We start from the raw sequence: 24,885 nt of genomic DNA on the forward strand, positions 1-24,885 counted from the left end.
AATCTCATAAAGGCACTCGCTGCCTCGAGTACAAATGTATTCAGAAGTTTCAAGTTTCAGTTGGATTGAGCGTCGTATCATAAATTTCTTGAGAGAAAGCTTTCCTTTGTCTGGCCAGCCACAGGAAAGCAATAGGCGTGGCACTGCCCAGGTATTTGGAGACAATAAGAACATCTTGAACTGAAACATCGGTGGCAGAGAATTGCATTGTCCTCGATGAATTTGTGCCTCGTTTTGGTAAGCCCGGGGGGGAAATATTCAATGCGCTTGTTTTTGAATCCCAAGTATATAACTCATGGCTGTCAGCGCAGATTTACAGCGATGTTTTCCCAGAAACACATCAGCATCCAACACAGACCATCAAAAACACCAAGCACAAGCCAAAATCTCAGCATCATGCCCAGCTGCAACTGTCACTCCATCCATAGAGTCAGGATTCACCCTGTCTCCAATTCTGATGTGATGTACAAGTCACTGATGCTAATTAAGCTGTCACATAAGCCACAAGACATCCTGCATGAAGTGAAAATGCTCACAAGGCAGCCAGACTATCGTCAACAACAGGCCAGGGAAGAATTTATTGAATCCTACCAAAACTGGATAGGAATGAAAACGCCAAATGATGTTCAACAGCTCAAGGATTTGAACAGGGATCTACGAAGTGCGGTGGAGGCCCTCGATGTTTTCTTCTTCGCTGGATGTCTAACCAAGCCGTCTTCATACGGAGAACATGGGAAGCCCGTTGCAGATCTGACAGTTCAGAACAACGTCTTTGGTATGGGACAACCTGGGCATCAAGTCTATCTCAAAATTGGGCTACCGGGGCTCTTGGGGGCCGCTGGTCTTGTGAGTGACGGGCGCACAACGATCTTCATCGACACGCTCGAGGATGGTTCTGTTGGTAGGTCTCTCATACGTATGATAATCGTATGGGAAGCAATTATGTATCAATATTATTCTATCTAAGTTTTAAAAGGCTATGTGCCTTATAAGGGATAATTAAAGTAACCTCTTAATAGCAAGGGTTATACTTACTAATACTTAAAGTTTTCTTTTTTTTTAATAAGTATATATAATTTTTATTATAATTAGCTTAAAATTATAATTCATTATATATTATATATATATAATTTTTATTATAAAAAAGCATTATTAAAAAGGCTTAAAATTATAACTTATAAGTTTTAAAATAAGTTTTAATAATCTTTATTATTATATTATTTCTTAAATTTATAATCTTTATTATTATATTACTCTTTAAATTTATAATTATTATTATTATATTATTTTTTAAATATTATATTTATTATCTTTAATATTTAGCTTTTAAGGTTACTTTTTTATAAAAATTATTAACTTTTATATAATAGCCTTAATTTTAAATTTTTTCTTTATAAGGAAAATTAATGCTTATAAAGCTAATGCTAAATCCTTTAGCTTATATTTATTTTTATTATATATTTTTATAATATAAATATTATTATTTTTATCTTTACTTTTATTATTAAAATATATTTAATATTATTTTAAATTAATTTCCTTTAGCTACTTTTTATTCTTTTAAAACTAAGTATTATAAGTAGCTTATTTATTTATTATTTCCTTTTCTTATTTTTTATTATTTTTTTTAATTTTCTTAATAATTATTTTTTACTTAAGTTGCTTAAGTAATAATATATATTTTTTAATAAGTTTCTTTATATATAAGCTTTATATATATTTATTAATAGTTTAATATAAAAAGTTTTAAAATTAAGTTAGTATAATAATTTAATTCTTTAATAATTAAATTTTTTTAATTTAATATATATAAAAGATATTTAAAATTAAAACTTTTATTAAGTTATTTATTATAAAAATTATAATAATTTAGTATTTAAGATAGTAATTATTTTAATAATTCTTATTATTAAGGATGCTATATATTTTTATATTAAGAATTTTAATACTTTTAATATAAATATATAGCTTTTTAATTATATTATTAAAAAATATTTACTTATTTTAATATTAAAAGTTATTAATAATTTAAATAATAGCTATTATAATAACGTTATTTAAGAAAAGTATTTTAACTTAGGCTATAATTATAACCTTTAGCTTATTAATTTTAATAATTTTATAGGAATTAACCTTAATAAGTAGCTTGCTTTTTTTAATACTTAATATAAAAATAAAGTTAAAGGTAATTTTTATAATTTTTATTAAAGTTTTATTAGCTTAATTTTAATTATTTTTATTATTAATAATAATTAAATTGCTATTAATATTAAGTAAATAAGAATTGTTATTATTAACCTTTTTATTAGTATTTATTAAATAAGCAAATAAATAAGAATTATTATTATTAATCTTTTTATTAATATTTATTAAATAAGCATTATTAGTAATAACCTTATTATAAGAATTAATAAGATTAATAAGCTTATCTTTATTCTTATTATTTAAGGTAATTTTAACTCTTTTTATAGCCTTAATAATAATTTTAATCTTTATTTTATTGCTTATTAAGAATATAATTATAATATTTATTTTATTAATTAAGGTTATAATTATAATGTTTATTTTATTAATTAAAGTTATAATTATAATATTTATAAGGGAATTTTAATTTTAATTAAGGATTGCAGCAAAGCTACCTTTAATATTAATTATATTAATAATAGTTATAATAATAATTATATTAAGTATATTTTTAATGTAAATAATAAATATAATATTTATTAAATAATTTTACTTATTATTATTATTCTTATAAAATATATTAATAAAAATATTAAATAATTCTTATAAGTTATTATTAATATTTTTTATTATAATAAAAAGGAAAAGATTTTATAAAAATTTAATAATTAAAATAAATATTTATAATATAAAACTTTATAATTATTATATAATAATTATTAATTTATTTTTTAATTATAAGAAAAGTTAATAAGTTATAAATAAATTTAATAAAAGTTAATTTTAACGTTATTATTAATAAATAATAATAAAAAGTAATAATAATAATAAAGTTAACTTTAAAATAATAATTATTAATAATATTAATAATTATAAAGTTATCCTTATATATAATAAAGTATTAAAAATATCTTAATTAAAATATAAAAAGTTAAAGTTTATATTAAGAGTTTAAGTTTAAAAAGTATAAGATTTTATAATTAATAGCAATAAGGTTAAAAGGAAAAGGTATTAATAATAAATTGCTCCTTTCTTAATAAAAAAAAGCTACTTTAAGTTTTTTAATTAACTTATTTACTTATATATAAAGCTTATTATTATTAATAAGCTTTTATAATATAGTATTTAAAGTTAATTTTATTATTATATTAATAAAGTTATCTTTCTTATTTATTTACCTTATTTTAATAATTCCTTTTATTTTATATAATTCTTATAATAATATAATATTAATTATAAGGCATTTTTCCTTTATTATTCTTAGCTTTATAAGGTATTTATATAAGTTATATAAGTTTATATAAATAATTAAAGGTATATTTAATAATAAGAATTATCTTATAATTATTTTAATTATTATAACTAAAGAAATTTTAATATTTACTTTATTTATTATATTATAAATTTTATTTGTTAATATACTTTAAGTAATATATTTATACTTTATTAATAATTAATGAAAAATATTACTTATTATTATAAATTCCTTAGTTTCCTTATAAGTTTTATTTATAAGAATAATAATATATTTAAGTTAAAATATTAAGTTTTAGTTATTTATAAATAATTTATTTATAAATATAAAAAGTTTTATTATTTTAAGATTTAAAGGCATATATTTAATTTCTTGCATAGCATTATTTATTTATTATAATAATTATATATTTAAGCTTTTATAATTTCTTGCTTTTAGGTTTTATACTTATATAGCTATTAAAAGATTATATAAAGCTTTTAATTAGTAAATTAAAGCTATATATGCTTTGCAAGCTTTTTATTTAAGATATCTTTAAGGAGCGTTTTTAATTATTATATTAATAAGAGTAAGTTTATTAGCTTATTCCTTTTATTAAGTAATAATTAAGTTAATAATATTTATAATTATGCAAGCCTTATTATAATTTATTAAGTTTTTAAGTATTAACTTTTATTTTAATTTTCCTTATAATTTTATAACTTTTATTTTAATATTTTTTTTTTTTAGAATTTTAATATAAATAAAATTAATATATTATTTATTTATATGCTTATTATCTTAAAGAGTTATGCAGGCTTTATAATTATTAAGCAAGAATTATATATAAAATAATTTATTTTAAGTTTTTATTAATAATATTTTTAATATATATTAAATTAATAAACATTAAATTTTACTATGCTATATAAGGGTTAAATAATATAAATAATTATACTTAAAGAAAATTTATTTTTTAATTCCTTTAATAACTTTATAAAGATTATTTTATATAATTTTAACTTTATTTAAGAGTAAGCTTAAGTAATATCTTAAAATATAAAAATTATACCTTTTTCTTAAATTAATAAAGGGGTAAGTATAAGGATTATTTATTAGCTTATTCTTTAAATAATTAAGCTTTATATTAAAATTAATTCCTTTTTATTATTATTATAACCTTAAATAATAAATTAGAATTTTTTATAAGGTTTTATAATTTTATCTTTTATCTTTTATATTATGCAAAACTTAAAAAAATAATATTTATTATATTGCTTTGCTAACTATTTCTTAATTTAAAAAATACTTTTAGCAATAAGGTTATTAATTTTTATTTTATTAAACTTTTTAAATAATAAGCTTAATATTATAATAACTTTATTTTATTTTAATTTAATTACTAAATTATAGTTTTTATTTTCTTTTTTTAAGATATATAATATAATAATGCAGTTTTTTATCTTTAATAATTATAATTATATAATAAGTTATATTTAAGGTTTTATAGCTAAGGCTAAGTTTTTTGCTTATAAGGATTATATTTCCTTATTATTATCTTAATAATATAATGAAATAATTATTAATTTAAATATTATAGCTTTATTTAGTATATTTAAGGTTATATTATAGCTATTTATAGTAATAACTTTATATAAACCTTTTTATCCCTTTTTTTCTCTTTATATATAAACTTTATATTATAATAAATATTTTATATTAAAGATAAGTTTAATCTTAATATTTAATGCATTTTATACTTATTATTTAGCTATAGTTTTTTATAGCATTTTTATAGCCTTTAAAATAACTTTTACTTACTTTTATATTAATAATAATAATAATAACTTATATAATATTTATAAGTAAGCATTAAAAATTAAGAGCATAGGGATTAATTTATTTAGTTTAGTAATATTATTAATAACTTTTATAATTATTTATAAAATAGCATTATTATTTATATTATTATGCAGTTTAATATATAGGATTTTATATATTTATTTAAGAGCTTAATAATATCTTTTAACTTTCCTAATGAATTAATATACCTTTATAAAAACCTATTTATATTTAATTTCCATTATTTATGCCTTTAAATAAAATTTTAAAGATATAAAGTTTATTCTTATATTATATTTAATAATATTTAATAATTCTTAATATATATTAATTTAAAGCATTTATAATATTTATTATATAGTTTTTGCAAATATAAATTTTAAAAATTTTACTCTTTAAAAAGCAATAGCTTAGTTTATAATATAAAGAATTAAGTATTTACTTAAATATATTATATTAATTAAGATTTTATAATTAAATTTATAATTATTATATAATATAAACTTAAAACGCTTAAATATAAATTTATTTATTTAATAATAATAATATATCTTCTTAATTTCTATTATTACTTATTTATTAATATTTAAATTACCAGCCTTTTTAAGCATTTAGCATAATTAATTTATTAATAGATATTTAAAGCAGTAATAAAGTTTCCTTATTTTTATTTTTAAGAAGAAATATATAGTATTAATAATTTAATTTAAAAAAAACTATAAGTAACCTTATTTTTTAAGTATTAATATAATAATTATATTATTAAAAGAAATTATTTTATTTATAATATTATTATAATATACTTAAAGTTTATTTATATTTATTAAGTAAAGCAAGAATAAGGTTTATATTTAAATAATATAAAAATTAATATAATTAATTAAAATAGGAACTTTAATTATATTAAGCAAATTAATAATTATTTTATTGCTAAATTTAACTTTAGCTTTTCTTATAGCAATTATATTTATTTAATACTTTAGGTTTTCTTATTATAATATAAGGAATTACTTATATTTAGCTATAAATATTAATAATGCTTTTATATTTAATAAGATTCTTTAAAAATAAGTTTAATTATATTTATTTTTTAAAATAAATTAGCTAGCTATAATAATTATTTCCATTTAAAAGATATTATCTTTAATAATTTAATATATAAACGCTTTATTAATTAAGAAATTAATATTTATATAATAAACTTTTTTATTAAGTCCTATTTTTATAATATAAGCATTATTATTATAATTATTATCTTAATCCTATTTATTTTTATATTTATAAAATTTATTTTTATTATTTATTTTATATTTCTTAAACTTACTTAAAAAGATATTAAAGTTATTATTATAACCTTTATATTTATACTATATTAAGTAGCTTTTTCTTATTAAACATTATTTATTAATTAAATATTTAATTAATTAATATCCTTTCTTTTTATAAATATAATATCTTTTCTTTTAAAGTTATTCTTTTTTTCCTTTTTTATAAGCATTATTACTTTAAGCTTTATAATTAATGCTATAAAATTTTAATTACTTAAAGCTTAAATAGCTTAAGTTTAATTAGCTAAATCTTTAATTTCCTTAAAACGTTTAAAATTATAATTATTATCTTTCTCTTAGCTTTTAGCTATTATATTTATAATTAATATAATATTAATTTAAAACTTTATTTATAATATAAATTATAATTATATAGCTAAGTTATATTTTTATTATAAATTTTAAATTTAAAAATAACTCTTTATATAGTTAAGTTAGCTTAAAAAGAGCTATTTTTAACTTAGGAACTTTTTTATAAGCTTTAATTATTATTATTTTTAAGTTATTCTTTTTAATATAATCTTAACTTAATGCTTATTAATAAAGTTATAATTTATTAAGCATTAAATATAAAACCTTATATAAGTTTTTATTTAAGTTTTATACTTTTATTTTTATAAATATTATTATTATTTAATTTATATAATAATATTAATAATTAAGATTTATATTAAAATGTATTTTAATTTTAAGATATGCTATTATAAATATATTAATTTAATTTATAAAATAAAAGTAATAAGCCTTAGCTTAATCTTTAAGTATTTAAGAAAAAATTATATAAAATTAACTTAGTTAAATTTTAATATAATAATAAATATTAAAAAATATCTTTATTTTATTATTTAATAAATTATATAAGTTCTTAATATACTTATAAAAATTATTAAAAGTTTTTATAAATTATGCTAACTTTATTAAATTTAAGTATTTATTAAAAATATATTATAAGGAAAGAGTTTTATATAAGTTATACTTTTTATTTAATAAAGATATTTTTAAGGTAGCTTAAGGTTATGCTAAGTATAATATATATTTTTAATATAAGCATTATTTTTATTTTTTTATTAATAATAATAAGCTTTGCTAATTATATTAATTTTTAATAAATTGCATTATTAAGTTTAAATTTTATAATTACGTGCTTAAAGTTAATAGTAGCGATAAAAGTTATCCTAGGAATTATCCTTTTAATAATTATTATTATTTAAAACTTGCTTATAATGCTTATAAGGGCTATGCTTATAATTATTATTGCTATCTTTAAAGTTATATGCAATATTTATTTATGCTTAATTTTAAGGTTAATAAAGCATTATAAAGCATATTATTAATTTATTTTAATCTTTCCTTAATTTAAGCTATAATAATTAATTATAATATTATAAGTTAATTATTATATCTTATATAAATACCTTATATTTAAAGAAAAACTTTTAAGCATTATTAATAAGGATTTAGCAATGCTTTAAACATTATCTATATTTATATTGCATAATTCTTATAGTAAATAATAAAAAGATTATTATTATAAAGGTTTTATTATATATAGCTTATTAAAGTATTTACTAAGTAAATAACTAAGTGTTTTATTAATGCTTTTTATATAAGAGCTATAAATTATAATTTTAAGTTAATATATTTATAATAAGTTAAGGTAATTAAAGTTTAAGCAAGCATTTTATTAACTATATACCTTTTAATAAAAGTTAATAGCTTTTTAACATTATTAGCCATTCTTATAAGTTTTTATAATAAATATTATAAGGAGTAAAATTAATAAAATAAAAAGAAATATTAATAAAATAAGTAATATTTAAGAGTAAGTTAATAATGATAATTTAATAGGGAGTAAGTTATAATTATTAAGAGAAAGAAATTATTAATTTCTTTAGGCCTTAAAAGTTAGGGCTTTTTCTTATTATTAAGTTTTTTTATATTAATTAAAAGCATAATATATAACTTATGCTTACTTATAATATAGCATTATATTAATTTTAATAATTATAATAATTATAAGCTTTATTTATTAATAAAATAAAGCTTTATTAAGTTTTGCTAAAGGATTTAAAGATAAGTTTATAATAAGTTTATTTTTAATAAAGTTTTATATATAATAAATATATATTTCTTAAATAATAATAAATATATATATAAATATTATAGAAAATGCTATTTAATTTATTTAATCTTTGTAATATTTATTTAGAAAGTTTAATAATATAAGGAGGCCTAAAGAAGCAATTATTATTATATAGCGCTTGCTAATAAAGAGAATATAATTTTTAAGTTAAGGAAATCCTTATAAGGTTATCTCTTTTATCTTATTAATTTATAATACTTATAATTATTAATTAATATTAATAGGTTTCTTATATATATAATAATTATATAGGAAGCAATTATATATTGGTGTTGTTCTGTTTAAGTTCTAAAAGGCTATGTGCCCCGTAGGGGATAACTAAAGTAGCCTCCTAATAGCAAGGGTCGTACTTGCCAACAAGTTCCCCAAGGACCGTTAAAAGCATTTTCGAGACTCTGGTGCATGAGATGGCACATGCCATTTTCCTCTCCTTCGCGTGTAGAAGCGCAGACTGCCAGCGTGTAGCTACTGACCCGTCGATTCTGGGTCAAATCGGACACGGAAATCTGTGGGTGCAGATGGCTGAACATATGAAGAATACCATCCAAACCTGGGACGACGACTTGGCCGACTTTTACAACACCGATGATATACGCAGGCACAACAGAAAACTGAACTGATCTTGTTGGGATTTGAGGAGCATTGGGTCACACATCAGGCATTGGCCAACAGGTGGCAGATGGGAGCGAAGCTGTGAGGAAGCCTTAGTGTTTTGTGTCTTCAGTCGATGGAGAGCACAACTGTGGTGATGCTACCTGGATCCTGGCGCGATAGCAGATAGTGCTTAGATACATCAACAATATGCCCCTAGACGTTGTCCTATCATATTTCCATCAAATCATATCAGCGTATGCTGGAGACCGTGCTCTTCAAGCCATATTCTCAAATCCAGGACCTATGGAGAGATCTGAAGCGTGAGATTCCTTCTCAGATGTCAAAATAGCATCACACTAACTTGCTAATTCTTTAGTTTATTCCTTTCTGAGAAACAACCTTGATACTTCGGTGGGCCCAACAGCCTCGCGCCATCACGAATAGGTACGGCCTGACACTAAGACTTTTAATGCGAATTAGTGGCTTCTAACACCACACTGGTTTGCAGAATATTAAAAGGCAACTGTCTAAAGCTATTTCATAGCGAAATTGACTGTAATTGCCTACATCCCACATAACTTCTTGCCCCACTTGGACAATCGTGGTCGTTCCAGCTCAGTAGAGGAGCGTTTCGGTCATGAAATACTCAGGCAATACAAACATTTCAGATCAAAACACGGACAAGATAACTATCGAGACACATGCATGTGGCGTCCAGATATTGAATCCCGATTATATATTCTGTGACGACCAAGGCTGACCCACAACAGTACTTACCACAGTCCCATCGCCTTCGAAGGCAAGACCATCAACAAATCAAGCACGATCCACGCACACTGGCGCAATGTCTCGCCATGTAGCGCACCCTCGACCCCAACCTCACGACGTGAGCAGCATTATACTCGGTAGAGTTCAGATATTCAGAACACTGGGGATGACACCAGTGGCACACAAGCCACAAGATATCTGGGACGAGGTGGCACGTCTCGCAAATCTGCCCTTGTCCCTCCGCAACATATATTTCGCCCGGAGAATATTTGTCGCAGTCTATAAACATTGGAACGGGCGCAACACACATGATGATATCCGCCAACTTCTAGATTCGGGGGAACTACATCTTGCGATGACAGCCCTGGATTTCCATTTCTTCGGCAGAGCACTCACTGGCACAACGCAAACGAGAAACTGGCCTGCACTTGCAGAACTCCATGTTGAAGGCAACATCTTTGCCGAAGGACACATAGGGCACGCTGTACGTTCCGAGTCTGCAGCCCATGCGTTGGTTCATCCCTCGGAACATGGAAAGTCGACCATTTACATCGACGCATTCCACCTCGACGGCTCCCCACAGACTCCCAAAGAGTTATTGGAGATTCTAGTGCATGAAATGGCACATGCCGCCTATGATTCATTCGCGTGCCGATGCAAAAGCTGCAATGACTCGGACCCGGAGGTCCTTGGCGGTTACGGACATGGCCGTCTGTGGGTGAAATTGGTTGAGCATATGAGAGATACGATCAGGAGCTGGGACAAAGCCTTGGAAGACTTCTATACCGAGGATCTTGAGTGGATGCATAATTGGGAGCCTTGAGAGGTAAGAGATCACAAGGAAGGAGGTCAACAAACCGCGAAATAGAAAGTGAGGTTGTCATGGTCGTCTCAGGACGCGGAAAGTCAATACGGCAACAACGATGAGATAGCATTTATTGGTTGGGTTTGAAGACTGCAACTATATTCTACTAGAATCAGTTCGGGTATGGTTTGCACATTCACAATAAGATTGTAGGAGTGATCTCTACTTGAAAACATTGACAATAGTAATGAAGATTGCAAGAAAGACAGGTAGAGAAGGCAAGAGATGGAATGAAGGTCCCCTGGGTATTGAAACCAACCAGAAAGACTTTTCAAACAACCTGGGTATGCGGCATCAAGCTGTTATGACTGCAAGAAAGCTTGATCTGTTGGTTGACGGGCGAGGATGTCGTTGATGTCACCATGTCCTAGCGTCCTGGGTTCACGGCTTGTGGAATTTTCAAAACTGTTCTCGGATTAGAGACATTCAACTACGTTTCAACGTCGGAAAACTCTCTCTTCTATCTGCCTGATGGTAATGTTCCGGACATACACCAAAGTTCCTCCCCGTCTTGCACCGACCCTGCAACGGACCATGCTATGCTCGCAAGCCCTGACTGGGCATCACGCCTCAGCACCATCCTCCTCATCCTCACCGGCCAGCACAACCACAGCCACAACCCACTCAGACACACCCACTGCCAGAACACCAGGGATTCCAAAACATGCCCAGACCGGGAACATCAAACCCACCACGGGCTATCATCCCACGCCCTCACCAGCACGACGCCAACCCAACCCAGACCACAAACCAAACACCACAGCCCCAGAACAAACCGTCCACGTCCTAACACTAACCACCACCCCTCCCCTGACGGACCCCCTAACAGCCCTGCGCAGGTCCCACTTCCCGCGCCACCTGGACCGCCACCCAGCCCACCTGACCCTCTTCCACGCCCTCCCGGGGTCCGAGATGCCCCTCATCACCTCAGCGCTGGACGACCTGTGCGCCGCGCAGGCGCCGTTGCGGTTGGCGACGGGCAGCGCGTTCCGCATGCGCCGTGGCGTGGGCATCAACGTCGCGGGCGACGTGGGCGGGCAAGGAGGGTCCCAGGCGGCACGACGTCTGCGTGGCGAGCTGCAGCGCCGCTGGTGGGAGGTGCTCAGCGCGCAGGACCGGCGGCCGTGGAGGCCTCACTGGACGGTGCAGAACAAGGCCGCCGACGAGGGGGCCGTGGATGCTGCGCTGGAACAGGTGGGGGCGGGGTTCCGCGGTGCCGAAGGGATGGCGACGGCGTGTGCGCTCTGGCGGTACGAGAAGGGCGGGGATTGGGCTTTCGAGCGAGGCTTCGATTTCGAGGGAGACAAATCAGTGGCACGCTGAAGTGCAAGCCCACGGGTGAGACACGGCGGGAGGTCAAGTTAGCGGAGCGTCTCCTGTCCTCAGCGCCGCCTTTCCAGCCGGAACCCGACGATCTTCAGACCGAAGAGACAAGAAGTGACCAACACGGCAGGATATGTTGGCCACCGTGCCGAGCGACTCACGACGGACGAGCGGACAGTCATCAAGTATGACAGAAAGTCTGGTTGTATTTTTATTTCCCCGATGAACCCCTAAAATAACACCGCTGTACCATGGAAGACCAAAGACGCCTACCCATTATGCTGAGTCTTTCACCCCGCTCATTACTGTGCCAGATCTCGACTTGAAGTGAGAGAGAACGAGAACGGGAAAATGACAAGAATCCCATATACCCAGCCGAGCCAAAGTATGAACAGCAGAAATAATATCAAAAATAGGGTGTAAAGCGAGAGACAACCGCCAGACGACGGGTCTGTCGGCGCTGGAGGGGGGGGGGAGGCAACTAAACTAGTACAGAGAGATAGAGAGAGGTGTAGGAGAGTTGACGAGGAGGAAAAGGAAAACAAGCACCTGAGCCCGAGGCCTTTTTGCCCAACCTTACGTCTGCTGTGCCCGGCTCATCTGAGCCCCTCATAATCCGCTGATGTCCCATGGGCGAGACATGACATGGTATCCAGGAGTAACGTTGACGATAGTGATGATTCCAAACCCACCAAAAAAAGAATAAACAAGCTCCCAACCACCAAAAAACAATGGACAAGAAATCCCAATACTGGCCCCTTCCAGTCCAGTAAACTACTTTTTGACACCACGCCTGCCCTTGTAACTCTTGGATGATAAGATGCGCAAGAAAATCGGTCGCGTCTTTTGTGTCGAAAACCTGTCGTCACTACTCTATGACTCATCAAAACGAATGACAGCGTCACATCAAGTGAACGAGTATGTCGAGAGAATCCCAAAGTCCCTTGACGCCCGAGAAGAACTGCCCTGGCGAGCGTTGAGAGAGACCGAGGTGAAAGCTGCGTGCGCACCCCAAATGTCGATTTGGACCTGTTTCCTGATGCCTAAGCCCGAACCTTATCATGTAGGGTCGCTTCGTCGAACTTGTTGAGAAGGTCTCGCAACGGTTGAGGTGTATCGGCATCGGCTGGGCCGTCGTTGGTGGCCTGGGAGGAGCTGGTCCGCGGGCTGTTACCACCCGTAGTAAGCGCCGGGGTAGGCATCGCCGAGTTCATGTCGGACTGTGAGCCTGGTCGTGATGCTGTCACGCCGTTCAGGTCGCCGTTCGTGCTGCTGATACTACCCTGCCTTGAGACGGTGGCTCTGAACTGGCTCATGAGATTCTCAAACGCCGCCCATTTCTCATCCGGGCGGCTGGGCTTCTTCCTCGCGAGGTAGTAAGGTCTGCTTTCCCTGATAAGGGTCTCCTGCTCCACACCCTGGAGGTGGAAGCAAAGTTTTTCTGGCTTGTTGTTAGCGAGTCGTCCGGAATCCACCGTGCCAGAAGGGAAAACCGAGGCTGGAGTATATAACTTACGGACAACATAGTTTGCAAACTGATCTTTCCACATGGCTTGCAGCAAACCGCCGTCTTCTGTGTGGGTGTTCATGATCAAGCGGTAGATCTCCAGCCGATCCTCCGGTTCTCCGAACTCGATGCAGTGCTCCATAACATTGCTGGCGACCTTCTGCTTCGAGAACACCAGGAACTGGTCGATGCAGAGTCGGATCACTTCCGACCGTGCCTTTGGCCCTCCCTGCTTGATGACGGCCTGGACGACATAGTTGCCCCAATCATCCGTCACGAGCTTGTGCGCGACTTGGTGGAATTCGTCGAGGATGAAGGCCTTGTCCTCCTTCGATCCCTGCTCGATCATACGCTGGATCACCCGACAGCCGTATTGTTGTGTTGACAGCGTGTACACCTTGCCACGGACGGCGTCGTAAACGAAGTCGATGCGCTCCCTGGGTAGCTTTTGGAGGATCTTTTGGACGACATGGTTTGAGTGAACACCCTTCATCAGTTGGAAGATCTCGTCTTTGAGCTCCATGGCTAGCTCGACCTGCTGTTCAACAAGGACGTAATTAAGGGCCTAGAGATACGGTTAGCAGGGCGTGATATGACGCAAAATTCCGTAGCCTACTGACCTCTTGGACACATCTGCAGCCGTAAATGTTCACGGAGAGATCCACCACGTTTCCTTGCATCTTGAAAGCAAGGGCTCTCTTCTGTTGAAGAGTCCCGTACTCAAAGAGCTTCTGAATGATGTAGTTGCCGAACACATCCGTCATCATCTGGTTGGCATTCACGATGATCTCATCAAACACTTTTGACTTGTCGTCGCTGTTCGCCGCAGGAATTTTCTCCTGGAGGAACCTCGAGCCCTGTTGGTCACCGGCGAAATCAACCACGTAGCCAAAAATATCCTGCAGGTCAATTAGTACGGATCCCAGTGAGACGAGAACACATGGCCACGTACCCTGAGTTGCCATTTCCTGTTGGCACCTTTTGACGTCTTCTTGAACTCGTCGAGTAGCTGAGGCGTTGTTTTATAATTCTCGTAAGGATTCTGGTTGCGCACTGGTCGACCCCCGTAAGCAGCGGGAGCAGTAGGAGTGTAGTACTGTTGTCCTGCCATTCCATAATTGGGATATTGCATTAGTTGTTGCATTATATGCGCTGGTACCTCGGGGATCTGGATCTGGCCGAATGTGGGATCGATATATGGCGACTGGGTGGCCAGCCTTGACATCTGGCTTTGTTGTGATCGTTGGTATCTGGCCAAAAGATCGAAATCCACGGGTGGCGCTGGACTCGCCCATGTTTCGGCGGGCCTGGCGCTACCAAAAGCCCTCGGGCTGTTCATGGCGGACTGGTTGGCACTCATGGCTAGCGACTCTCGTCTGCTTTCCTGGGGGTATGCAGGGTTCTGAACGACACCGTTGTTGGGCGTGAACTCGCTTCCCCACCAGCGGACTTGTGAAGGCGCAGGTGTGCTTGCCTGGACTGTGCTGAACCGAGGGGCTGGAGAGTTGCTGGCAAAGTTCCTCGCCAGGGATTGGCGTGCAGCCTCGAGAGCGGCATCGTCTTTCTGCGGGTTCAGGCTCTGGGATCTCGAGCTTGGCTGCTGCTGCGGGTAATATGACGACGGTGCGGCGCTGAGGGATGGTCGAGAAGCACGCCGAGAGTGCGATGCAATCCCTTGGGGGAACCCAGACACGTCATTGTTAAACTTGACAGTTGTGTCGCTATCTGACTGTCTCGATGACGGCAGTACTGATTCGCGTGACGCCGCGCCATCATCAAAGGCCGAGGTCCCTGAGTTGGTTCTTGCAAAACCACCAAATCCAGACTGGAAACTGTTGACTCTGCCAGAGGTTCCCGAGACACTGGCGCGACTAACGAGGCCGCTGGGCGTGTTTGCGAGGGACGTCGGAAAGGTGTTGCTTTGCCCGTTCGTTAAGCGACCTGGGTTGAAAGATGGGGATGTATTGGAAGTGTTCTGAAACGCAGACGGAGGAGATGTGCTTCGTGATGGGTTCGGTCGAGATTGCACGTTGTCTGGAGAGGACCAGGTTGCCAGTCCACTGGGCCACCGGCTGGCGTCGGATCCGCCGATGGCAGTCGGTCTCTGTACAGAGTGCAGCGACTGGCCGGGCGCTGTAGATTGTGTCAATTTTGCGCCCTCGTTATCCCAGCTCTTATACGCACCGGACACACCTGTGCTGTCCCTGGAGGCAAGGCCATCTGTGAGTGGGTGGCTGGTCCATATGCTACTGGTGCCTCCTTGTCCGGTGCTATTCAATATGGGAGGGAAGAGGTTTGTGGCCCTCGAGTTGCGGTTCGGTTGTTGGCCTTGAGTCTGCGTCGAAGGTTGTTGACCGTGAGTCTGCGTCAAAGGGTCAGCCGCAGATTCCAAAACAGTGCCTCTGTGCCGACTCCCCAGCGGAGTCGGAGTAGGGTCAAAAGCGCATGCCCAGAAGACCACAGGACAGTACAAGGGCGTATGATTTGGGCCATGCGCATTTCGCATGCGCAAAGGAAGTGCGCGGGTACGAGGCTGTGGGCGACTCACTGGTTGACTGTTGTCCATGGTGGGCGTCACTCCGGAGCGGAGCCTCGCGATCGAGAGTCGGAAATTATCGTCCTGGCAGTTTGTGGGATGGTGGATAGGCTGCAGCAAAAGACCAGACGTGTGTTAGGCGGGAGAACAGAACCTATTAGAAGGGAAGTAGGGGCCGTGAAAATGTGCGCGCGAACCAAGATGTACAGAGAAGGAAGATGTCGTTGGAGGATTGGATGCAGGAAACCAAGTTGGAGGATAGGGAATCGGATTGCGAAGTTGGAGTGTGTGCTGCAGACAGATGCGCTAAGATAAAGGCGTTCAGCTGTCAGGCACACACACGCCTCCAGCCCACGGCTAGAAGTGAGGGAGGGACACTACCGGCGAGCCAGTGGAGTTTGACTTTGGCCTAGGGCCGAGTCGATCCACCCTCGCAACTCGCAAGGGTTCAGCGGTGCTCAGGCTAGTGTGAAGAGCATGCCTTGGTGGGTGAGCGACGATTGCCAGAAAGGGCGTGCGCGCGTGTGTGTAGGTGTGTGTATACTGTGTCAGTGTCTGTGTAGTACCTACCTTGTAGACTCGTTCGGAGGACAGTTTGCCTGTCGTTCTCCTATCCTCTCCTATGGTGTGTTGTCCGGCCGGGTGCGAGGCCAGGGCAGGGCAGGGCAGGGCGTAGGGTGCTGTATCAATGCAAACAAAGTGTCGGGCGTGGGTTGCGACAATGCAGTTGACGGGGACGAGGCGGACGGGAAGGATAAGGTTGCAGTTGTGAAGTCTTAAGGTTGCATTCCAATGCCAAGGGGCAGCAAATGTGGATGATCCAGCGTGCGAAACACCTGAGACCAGACCGGGGAGAACCTGGAAACGGGCGACAAAGTACGCACAGGTCGAGAGCGAGGTGGCCAAGCAGCCCACTGCACTGCACACTGCGCTGCACTGCTGCACTGAGCCGGACTGAAGCTGAGCTGAAGCTGAAGCTGAGCTGAGCTGAGGTGCGCGGCACAGCAGGGCACTGTACCGGACTGCACTGTGATGTTCAGCACTGCGCGAGGACCACCACGGGCCGAGCTCCAGAAACGCGACGATGAAGTGAGAGGAGAGGGAGCGGAGGCCGGAGAAGGGACCCCTAGAGGGCCTGGGTTTTTGCGGGGTGAGCTTCTTGAATGTTTGAGATACTGACTCCGGTGTGGCCCCCCGTCTGCCACAAGTCGCCGTTAGCGCATTGTTAGCAGCATGTCAGGGGTAAACCGGGTCCGAGACGGATGTCACAAGTCACACGACTCACCGCGACGACAAGTTCACCCTGTCAGTGTCCTTTCGAGCGAACTCTGGCCTCCAGCTGGATGGTGCAGCCCTGGTGTGTGCTGCTGATGATGTCCGGCCCTCTTCTCTACGGCTCGGGACCTGCTATGCGCGCCAGGGTGGTGTCGATGGGGCGGACAGGATGCGGCAGCCTAGGCTCCTGCGTGCGCACTAAATGCGCCGGGACGGGCAATCTCTCCGCAGCTTTATTATTATTGCAGGTTGCAAGCGTGCAGGGGCGGCACCGGACTGGCCACGCAGCTAATGGCTGGTAAGGCTGACGCTCTCCAAGTGCCTGGCTTGCCCGTGAATGCCGGGCTCACAGGTGCGTGTACCTGGTTCCCGAAAGTCAAGAGATCGGATGAGGCGGCTCAGGCGGGCCCAGTTGCCTTGGCAAAAGACTTGCAACGGGGCTTCTTTGTTGTCCTCGTCAATTCTTCTCGCGGAATAAAGTGAGGCCTGCGCAGAACGCCTGTGATATTATGTTCGCGGTACGTGGCTGCAGCCAGTGGTCAGCATGTAGTTTGCCCATCTGTCTGACTGACTGACTGCCTGCCTGCCTGCCTGCGTGTCACGTCAGTGGACTGGAACAAGGGCGACTCACTGCAGGACAATAAGGCTCAAATGGCCATGGGCGTGATGAACAGCTACGAGGTGACGAGCGGCAGTAGTTGTAGTGGATATGTAAGTGCGTCTGGCGGATCTGAGGGCCAACTGGTTGCTGTTGGCTGATGATGTACAAGGCTATTTACGGCTTGATATGTGACGGTCAATGAAGGTGGTGTGGATACTTTTTTTGTTTTGTTTCCAAAGGCTGGAGCAGTCGCAAGACCAACGAACGACCAGCAATCCGAAAGACCCTTTTTTGTACGGCGATGATGTATTTGCTGCATATGATTTGCAGATACCAACAAGCTGGAGAATGGACAAGAAACTGGGATGAGATGGGACGGGGTGGGATTTTGGACATATGTTCCCCTTCAAGAGTACAGTAGGGGGGAGGAGAGGATAGTGAAGGCAAGGGAAGGGAAGGGTGTGCGCTTTGCTGGACGAACGACGAGCGATGAACGACGACGCAGGGCAGCAAGGCAGCAGGGAGAGAGAGAGAGAGGGCGAGAGAAAAGGGCGACAACACTTCCCTATCTGGTCAGCCTCAGCTTTGGAAGGGAGGAACAGCTTCGGGTCACGTCAGGTCACTCAGGTAGCGATACCAGATGCCCGTCAGATCGACCGCATTGGTCCATGGTCACGGTCGGCGGCCACGGTGGCCAACGGCCCCGGATAGTCCTCCCTCCTCCCCCCACGCCGCGCTCACCATTGAAGTCGAAACCTCCGCTGCATGCACCGCCTTGGGGGTCCGGTTCAATATTGACCATCTAATTACAGCAGGGGCTCATTGGCATTCTCGCCCGCCTGTGGACCTCCAGGTGCGGTATAGGGTGGTCTCTGCCACAGCAGATACTGGCATGTTGGCCCGCCACTAATAAACACTCGCCCTCTGCCAAGGGAGGCATCGGTGACGCCGTTCATGCATATCGCCAGAACAAAAAAGAGACTTTTGCTCGCGAGGCTCGCTTGTGCCCGGTCAACCACATCGGCTCCAATCACGTAGCCCAACTGGGCATCCTGTGTCCTGTCCACAAGCGGAAACAGGAGACGTGACAGCAAGGTCAGACTAGCAGCAGCCGAGGCGACTTTTGCGTGCGCGGGCGAGGCCGCATAGCTGTCCGTGAACGGTGATCGCGAAATCGGTGCCTTTGGGAGATGCGTGCACATCAGGAACGTTGCAAATCTAATTTTTTAAAGCCACTTTCGCTGGGCAGAGGGGATCTACGCGCAATAAGCTAGCCTCGTATAGGCCTTTTTCCTTACTTCGTCCCCCTTTCTATTCGGCGCCGGTCTTCGTGGGAGTCTACCAAATTTGGTACAAAGTCTATGTTGGAGTTAAATCTGCAAGGCCCAAGTCACGCCGTGTTCAAGGCAGGTAGGTATCCAGAGGCTCTCACAACAATCGCCCGTCCCGATCGGTACCGTACAAAACACACGGCACACAAGTGTCTGCCAGTTGGTTTCGAGACCAATCCGCCCCGGATCCCCCCTTTGATGCACGCTCAGGCTTCAGCCGCGGAATGCCCCGCAGTTTTAGTGGGGCAGAGACCCGTGGACGGGTGGTGGACGGGCGGATCTTGCATCTGCATGTGGGAGAAAAAGGCCGGTAGGCTGTGGGCAGGCCGCATGTATCCATACCTAGGAGCAGCAGCTATACGCACACTAGAAAAATACCGGGCTTCTCGTACAGTATTATTATGATTCCATCCCCCTCCCCACAGGGGCCTGCCACTTTGCCTCCGCGGGAGGGGTCTGTCAAAGCTTTTCGTAAAGAACGCAGTGATCGTCATATTGCCCTCGATACTCAGGGTGCCAGGTAACTCGACGTTTCAGAATTCTTGCCTTCAGGAGAGGTGCACAGCTGACAGCCAGGCGTGACCTGCAGGAATAGCGGTTCTGACTGAAGCCTTTCTGCACCAACAGCCAACAACCTCACTCCCTCCCTTGTCACACAACAGTTGGCAATCCTCCGGGTTGGGTCTAGCTCTGGGCCTGTTCTATTTCCATCCAGCGTCTTCGACTCCCAAAGCCTCGCCTACCACAAGGATTATCAACACATGATTCGACTCCGCCAACAACATCTTGTTCCCAAAACAAAAAGGCACGAAGCAACAATGGTGCGCATTGAGGGTTGGGGGCGGGTAATCAAATTGCTCCACCACAACCATACCGGGGCAAAGCTCCAAGGGGAGACAGGACCCCGCCCTTGTGTGACCGGAAGTGAAACATCGCCAATGGCAGTTCGGGCGACCTGTCCCGTCACGACGCCTCGCAAGATCGTCTTAACACTTCGGACGAAGTGATACTGGCCCGTTAGCGAGCAGCCTAGGCCTCCCGACGAGGGTAGTTCCCGCAGGCAAAGACACACTGTGTCTTCATGAGCATCCATCCTTGCGTGTATAGAAAAGCGGTGAGGCCATGACAACCGCTTTCAACCTCGAGTCCTCGACTGAGGGCGGTGGCATGATAAGATCGTCAACGACAATCAACCAAATCAACGACGGCCGCGACCTCTGCGTCATAGAGGAGCCTTGCTTTTCCATGATCGTGGCCGTCTACCGCGGCAGGCTGCTGTCCAACGCGAGGTTCCATCACGTTGCATGAGAAGCAGTTCACGTACGATGCATTCTTGTCATCGGTCTGCCAGCGGTGCTGCCCGTCAACTTTCCGGCCTGGAGTCGGGCAAAGACGGCCGGCACGCCGCGGACGGCGCAGGATAGGCAACGCACACCACAGCTTTGTAGAACGGCCAAAACCGTTTCTTGGGCTGATGGCGGTCGGTTAGTGGCGAAAGACACATCTGCGGTTCACAACATGGTTGCGCAGCCGTGCAGCCTGCCATCGAGATTGCAGGGCGCAAGCCAGACTCGCACAACGGCAGATGCCATGATGACAAGACGTCCATCCAGAGCAAGCCAGCCGGCCATGGGATTAGCTCAATCACCTCATGCGCTGCGAGCCGATCGTGCAGCCCGCAGTCGGGTCCTGGCCCGTCGACCACTGACTGATAGCAGACGCAGACCGCAGATGTGCCACCAGCAGCGGCGAGATTGAGCCTGGGGTCAGCCACGCATGCTTCAGTGAGTGCAGGATCGACGAGGAAACAAACCCCATTGCCGATGCCGAAGCTCTCCACGGCCGGCAGATGCATTCCTTGCCGACACATGGCGACGCCGGAGTCCGGATAAAATGGTTGGCGACCACGCAAGGCGATTCGCTCCGAGGACGACTGACGGCTGACTTGCCAAACCTATTTCTGAATGTAGGCGACGGCCCCCAAGTCCAACGTGAAAAGGCGATTGGGTGACCGACTCGACAGTCAGTTAAGTGATTTACCGGCACCCGAGAGCTTGTGCTGCGTCGCTGCGTCGCTGCGTGGCTGCGTGTCAGAAAGGTTTGAAGTAATAAAATTTTGAAAAGAATAGATAATGAGCTCCCGCGTGAGAAGGTCTAGGCGACATGAATCGGAAGTGATCTCCATGATCTTCATACAATGCGACACATGGTGAGCATGGACGCAAAGGTAAGGCAAAACTCTATTGGGGTTCTCGTGGCTCTCGTGTAACCTCGAACTATTGGTAAGAGTTTTCCCTTCTTCCGTGTTTGCTAAACACGTCAGTGCGGTGACGTTGCAGATGCAGGAGAAGGACAAACGCCCACACCCAGGGCAGGCCATGCATTCGATGTATGGATTGGCCTGGACTCGGTACATGACTGGACTGGCTGACTGGCGGGTCGGAGGCGATGCAACACGAGGGCGGCCGGCCCCCAAGCAGGAAGCAGGCAGTGAACGGGACTGGCCACTGATGGAGGGCTCTTTGCTCTATTGGTTATGGGGCTTCTTGTCGAGGTCAGGGGACGGGATGAACCTCTGGCTCGGACATTAGCCCCGGGCCGATGGGCTTGTCCTGATTCCTGGTTCTCGGTGTTGTTTCCTCTGTGCTGGTCTACTAAGTTCAAGGTTGTCTGTTGTACAGCATGGATACTGGCGACAGAGGAGGAAGCAGATCGGGATGGGGACGAGGACGACGGCAAGGACGAGGAGCCCTTACTTCGCTGCGACGTCCTGATGAGGCGAGGCGAGGCGAGGCGGGCGATCCTTTGAGCCATGCAAATCTTCGAATCTGGACCGCGTCGACGGGCGCTGGAGCCAAAGAAAGCACTGATCCTGGGCAGCGTGACCTTGAACAATCCTGATCATTTGGTTGTGCGGCCAGAAGGGGTAAGGGGAAGGACGACAAGCATGCAGGAAAGCTGCCATGGTTGCCAAATTGGGTGGCCCACTCTCTCCCTTCGTTTACAAACAGGCGAGGCGACTGATTGGGTGCGTGTTCCTGAGCGTTGAAATTGAGCTGACGCTAGGGCGGCAATGATCAGGGGTGAGGCCGGGCGCGGCCAATTAAAGAACAAAGCCTCGCGGGCGTGCTCTCCACCCGAGCTTTGGCGCCGTTGCATCCCCCGTGCGTACCTGCATTTCTGTCCCTGGCACCTGCAGTCTAGTGGCACCGAACCGAACCCCCATCGTCAGTCCCCCGGTGGTAGAGTGGGAATCCATCCAGCCAACCTCACCCTGCCCTGGCCTTCGCTGTCCCCCCCCAGTCAGTCAGCCAGCCAGTTGCCAGTCCAATCTGGGCCAGGCGTGCGCACGGCAGGGCAGTGCAATGCGGTGCAGGGCAGTCTGCAGCTTGCAGTGGCAGCGGCAACGATCGATAGCGCGAATTGGTGAGTGAAGGTGTGTGTGTGGGCTGGCCGCCCGGGTGGTGTGCTGTGCTCTTTGTGGCTCGAGCGGCTCGATCTCATCTAAGGAGGTGGTCTGCCCGTTCCTGCCCCTTCCAACCCTTTCCTTTCTTTCCCTTTCCTTCACCACCTGGTCCATTGTCACCGGCGTCGTCAAGTCCACATTCGTTCCTTCCCATACTGCACATGCTGCTGCACTGCTCGTAATCCCTCGAGATTAGACATTGCCGCCGCCCCTTCCCTCCCTCCTTGGTCTCGGCTTCATTCTTTCAGTCGAGTTTCCGTCCTTTCATTTTCCCTTGTGTGTACTTGGCCCATCCGCCCCGGAAATTCCTGACGACTACGCTACGACACGATAAACAAATCAGTGCGAGCCCGGCCGACTTTCCAACCCGTAATAACTAGTGATCTTGACTCCGACTCCCACCCTGACCCGCCAGGGCCATTCTTCGCAGAGGTATGTCGGGCACGCTATTCAATCTTATTCACCGCCCATGATTCAGATCCCTTCCTCCCTTGTCCAAACAGCCGCGGCGAGACATGGTCCCAGAGTCACCCTATCTGCCCGACCGTGCAAGCACCATAAACTGACAGACTTGGCAGGATAGTCTCCAATACGCTGTATTGTCTTGTCACTGTCACTGCTCGATCGAGAGCATCATCATCACTATCGTTTACACATCACATTCATTCATTGAACCTGTACACACACAACCAAAACCAGACCACAGCTAGGAACAGCAACCACAACCGCCATGCCTGCCCTATCGAAGCTCACCGCACGGAACCCGCTCGCCATGCGCGACGGCCTCACAGAGGACGATGACGGCAACACCAACGTCATCAACCTCTTGATTATCATCCTGGCTGTCGTGGTCGTCTTCGGCCTGCTCCTCGGCGGAGTCCTGTTCGTTCTCCGACGAATGCGAAACAAGCAGCAGAGAGTGCGCAAGGACTCCCTACCCCAGTACAACGACGTCGTGCAAGACGCGAAGCGCAACAGTAACCACCGCCGTCTGACCATCGAGACCAGAAACGGCCATTCTAGTGTGCTGGTCTTCAACAAGGACGGCCAGCCGATGCTGTCAAACCCCAGCCAGCCCCCTCACTCGCCCGACAACGTCCCCGAGATTCACATCACCTTCCCTGAGGAGGAGGACGACAGCGGCCGTCGCAAGAGTGGTCGCGTCCTCGTCGTGCGCGTTGGCGATAATGCTACCGTCGGCATGGAGCCTCTGGATGAGGAGCAGCTCCCCGCCTACGAGAAGGAGAGCAAACACCAGTTCTATTCCATTGACATGGACGACATTGGAGGCCTGAGGGAGAAGCAGCGCGAGGACTACCACTAGGATCACTATCACCACTCGGACCGAATGTCACCGACTGATTACGACCACTCACATTATACCTGGGGGCTTGGCGAAAAACAAGCCCTCACCCCAGTAACGACTTTGATACCGAATTTCTGAAAGGGGATAGGGCGTTTGGAGGAGGTGCCAATTTGCCAATTTTCGCTGTCTGCAACCAAGGATACCCCTGCACACGCTTTCGCTTCTCGATCCTGTCGACCAGTTGACCGACTTCTTAACCCACGGCTTCAGTGGCTAGGGCTGGGCGTGTGGAGAGGAACAGGAGCGGAAGGGCAGGAGGGAGGGTCGAGGACGAGAACCAAGCCGGGCACCCAAGTGACGCGCGCCTGTCGAGGCGTTCACGAGACATCTACTCACCTCAGGACGATGGCGGGCGTCTCGTGTGTACATACGGCGCGCGACAGCAAGCCAAGTTCTGCGTTGCATTTCACTGCATTGGGCGGTCGGTTTCGGGGGAGGGGGTCCAGGACGATGAATTCCAAATCAAGCGAGCATTTGCAAGGGCTGTTTTCTTTGACACTCTAGCTTGCGGAATTTGTACAT

The 24,885-nt window shown here is 40.9% G+C and overlaps 5 protein-coding genes across 5 annotated transcripts; 4 read left to right on the top strand and 1 right to left on the bottom strand.

Moving 5' to 3' along the window:
• Positions 1-9,532: 9,532 nt before the first annotated feature.
• On the top strand, positions 9,533-10,916 carry INS49_005928 (uncharacterized protein; the record flags this gene model as incomplete). Its single annotated transcript, XM_043166703.1, has 3 exons — positions 9,533-9,645; positions 10,096-10,211; positions 10,270-10,916. The coding sequence occupies 3 exons, from the start codon at positions 9,533-9,535 to the stop codon at positions 10,914-10,916; spliced, it is 876 nt and encodes a 291-aa protein (XP_043027847.1).
• Positions 10,917-11,622: 706 nt separating this feature from the next.
• Positions 11,623-12,281, top strand: INS49_005929 (uncharacterized protein; the record flags this gene model as incomplete). Its single annotated transcript, XM_043166704.1, has 2 exons — positions 11,623-11,735; positions 11,798-12,281. 2 exons carry the CDS (start codon positions 11,623-11,625, stop codon positions 12,279-12,281), a joined length of 597 nt encoding a protein of 198 aa, XP_043027848.1.
• Positions 12,282-13,324: 1,043 nt separating this feature from the next.
• Positions 13,325-16,354, bottom strand: INS49_005930 (uncharacterized protein; the record flags this gene model as incomplete). The annotated part of the gene is made up of 5 exons (XM_043166705.1): positions 13,325-13,722; positions 13,798-14,353; positions 14,409-14,687; positions 14,741-16,150; positions 16,337-16,354. The coding sequence occupies 5 exons, from the start codon at positions 16,352-16,354 to the stop codon at positions 13,325-13,327; spliced, it is 2,661 nt and encodes an 886-aa protein (XP_043027849.1).
• Positions 16,355-20,653: 4,299 nt separating this feature from the next.
• Positions 20,654-20,955, top strand: INS49_005931 (uncharacterized protein; the record flags this gene model as incomplete). The annotated part of the gene is made up of 2 exons (XM_043166706.1): positions 20,654-20,820; positions 20,883-20,955. 2 exons carry the CDS (start codon positions 20,654-20,656, stop codon positions 20,953-20,955), a joined length of 240 nt encoding a protein of 79 aa, XP_043027850.1.
• A 2,772-nt stretch (positions 20,956-23,727) lies between these two features.
• Positions 23,728-24,321, top strand: INS49_005932 (uncharacterized protein; the record flags this gene model as incomplete). Its single annotated transcript, XM_043166707.1, has 1 exon — positions 23,728-24,321. The coding sequence occupies one exon, from the start codon at positions 23,728-23,730 to the stop codon at positions 24,319-24,321; it is 594 nt and encodes a 197-aa protein (XP_043027851.1).
• Positions 24,322-24,885: the final 564 nt, after the last annotated feature.

This window comes from Diaporthe citri, assembly GCF_014595645.1.
Source record: "Diaporthe citri strain NFHF-8-4 chromosome Unknown scaffold_2, whole genome shotgun sequence".
Lineage (NCBI taxonomy): Eukaryota > Fungi > Ascomycota > Sordariomycetes > Diaporthales > Diaporthaceae > Diaporthe > Diaporthe citri.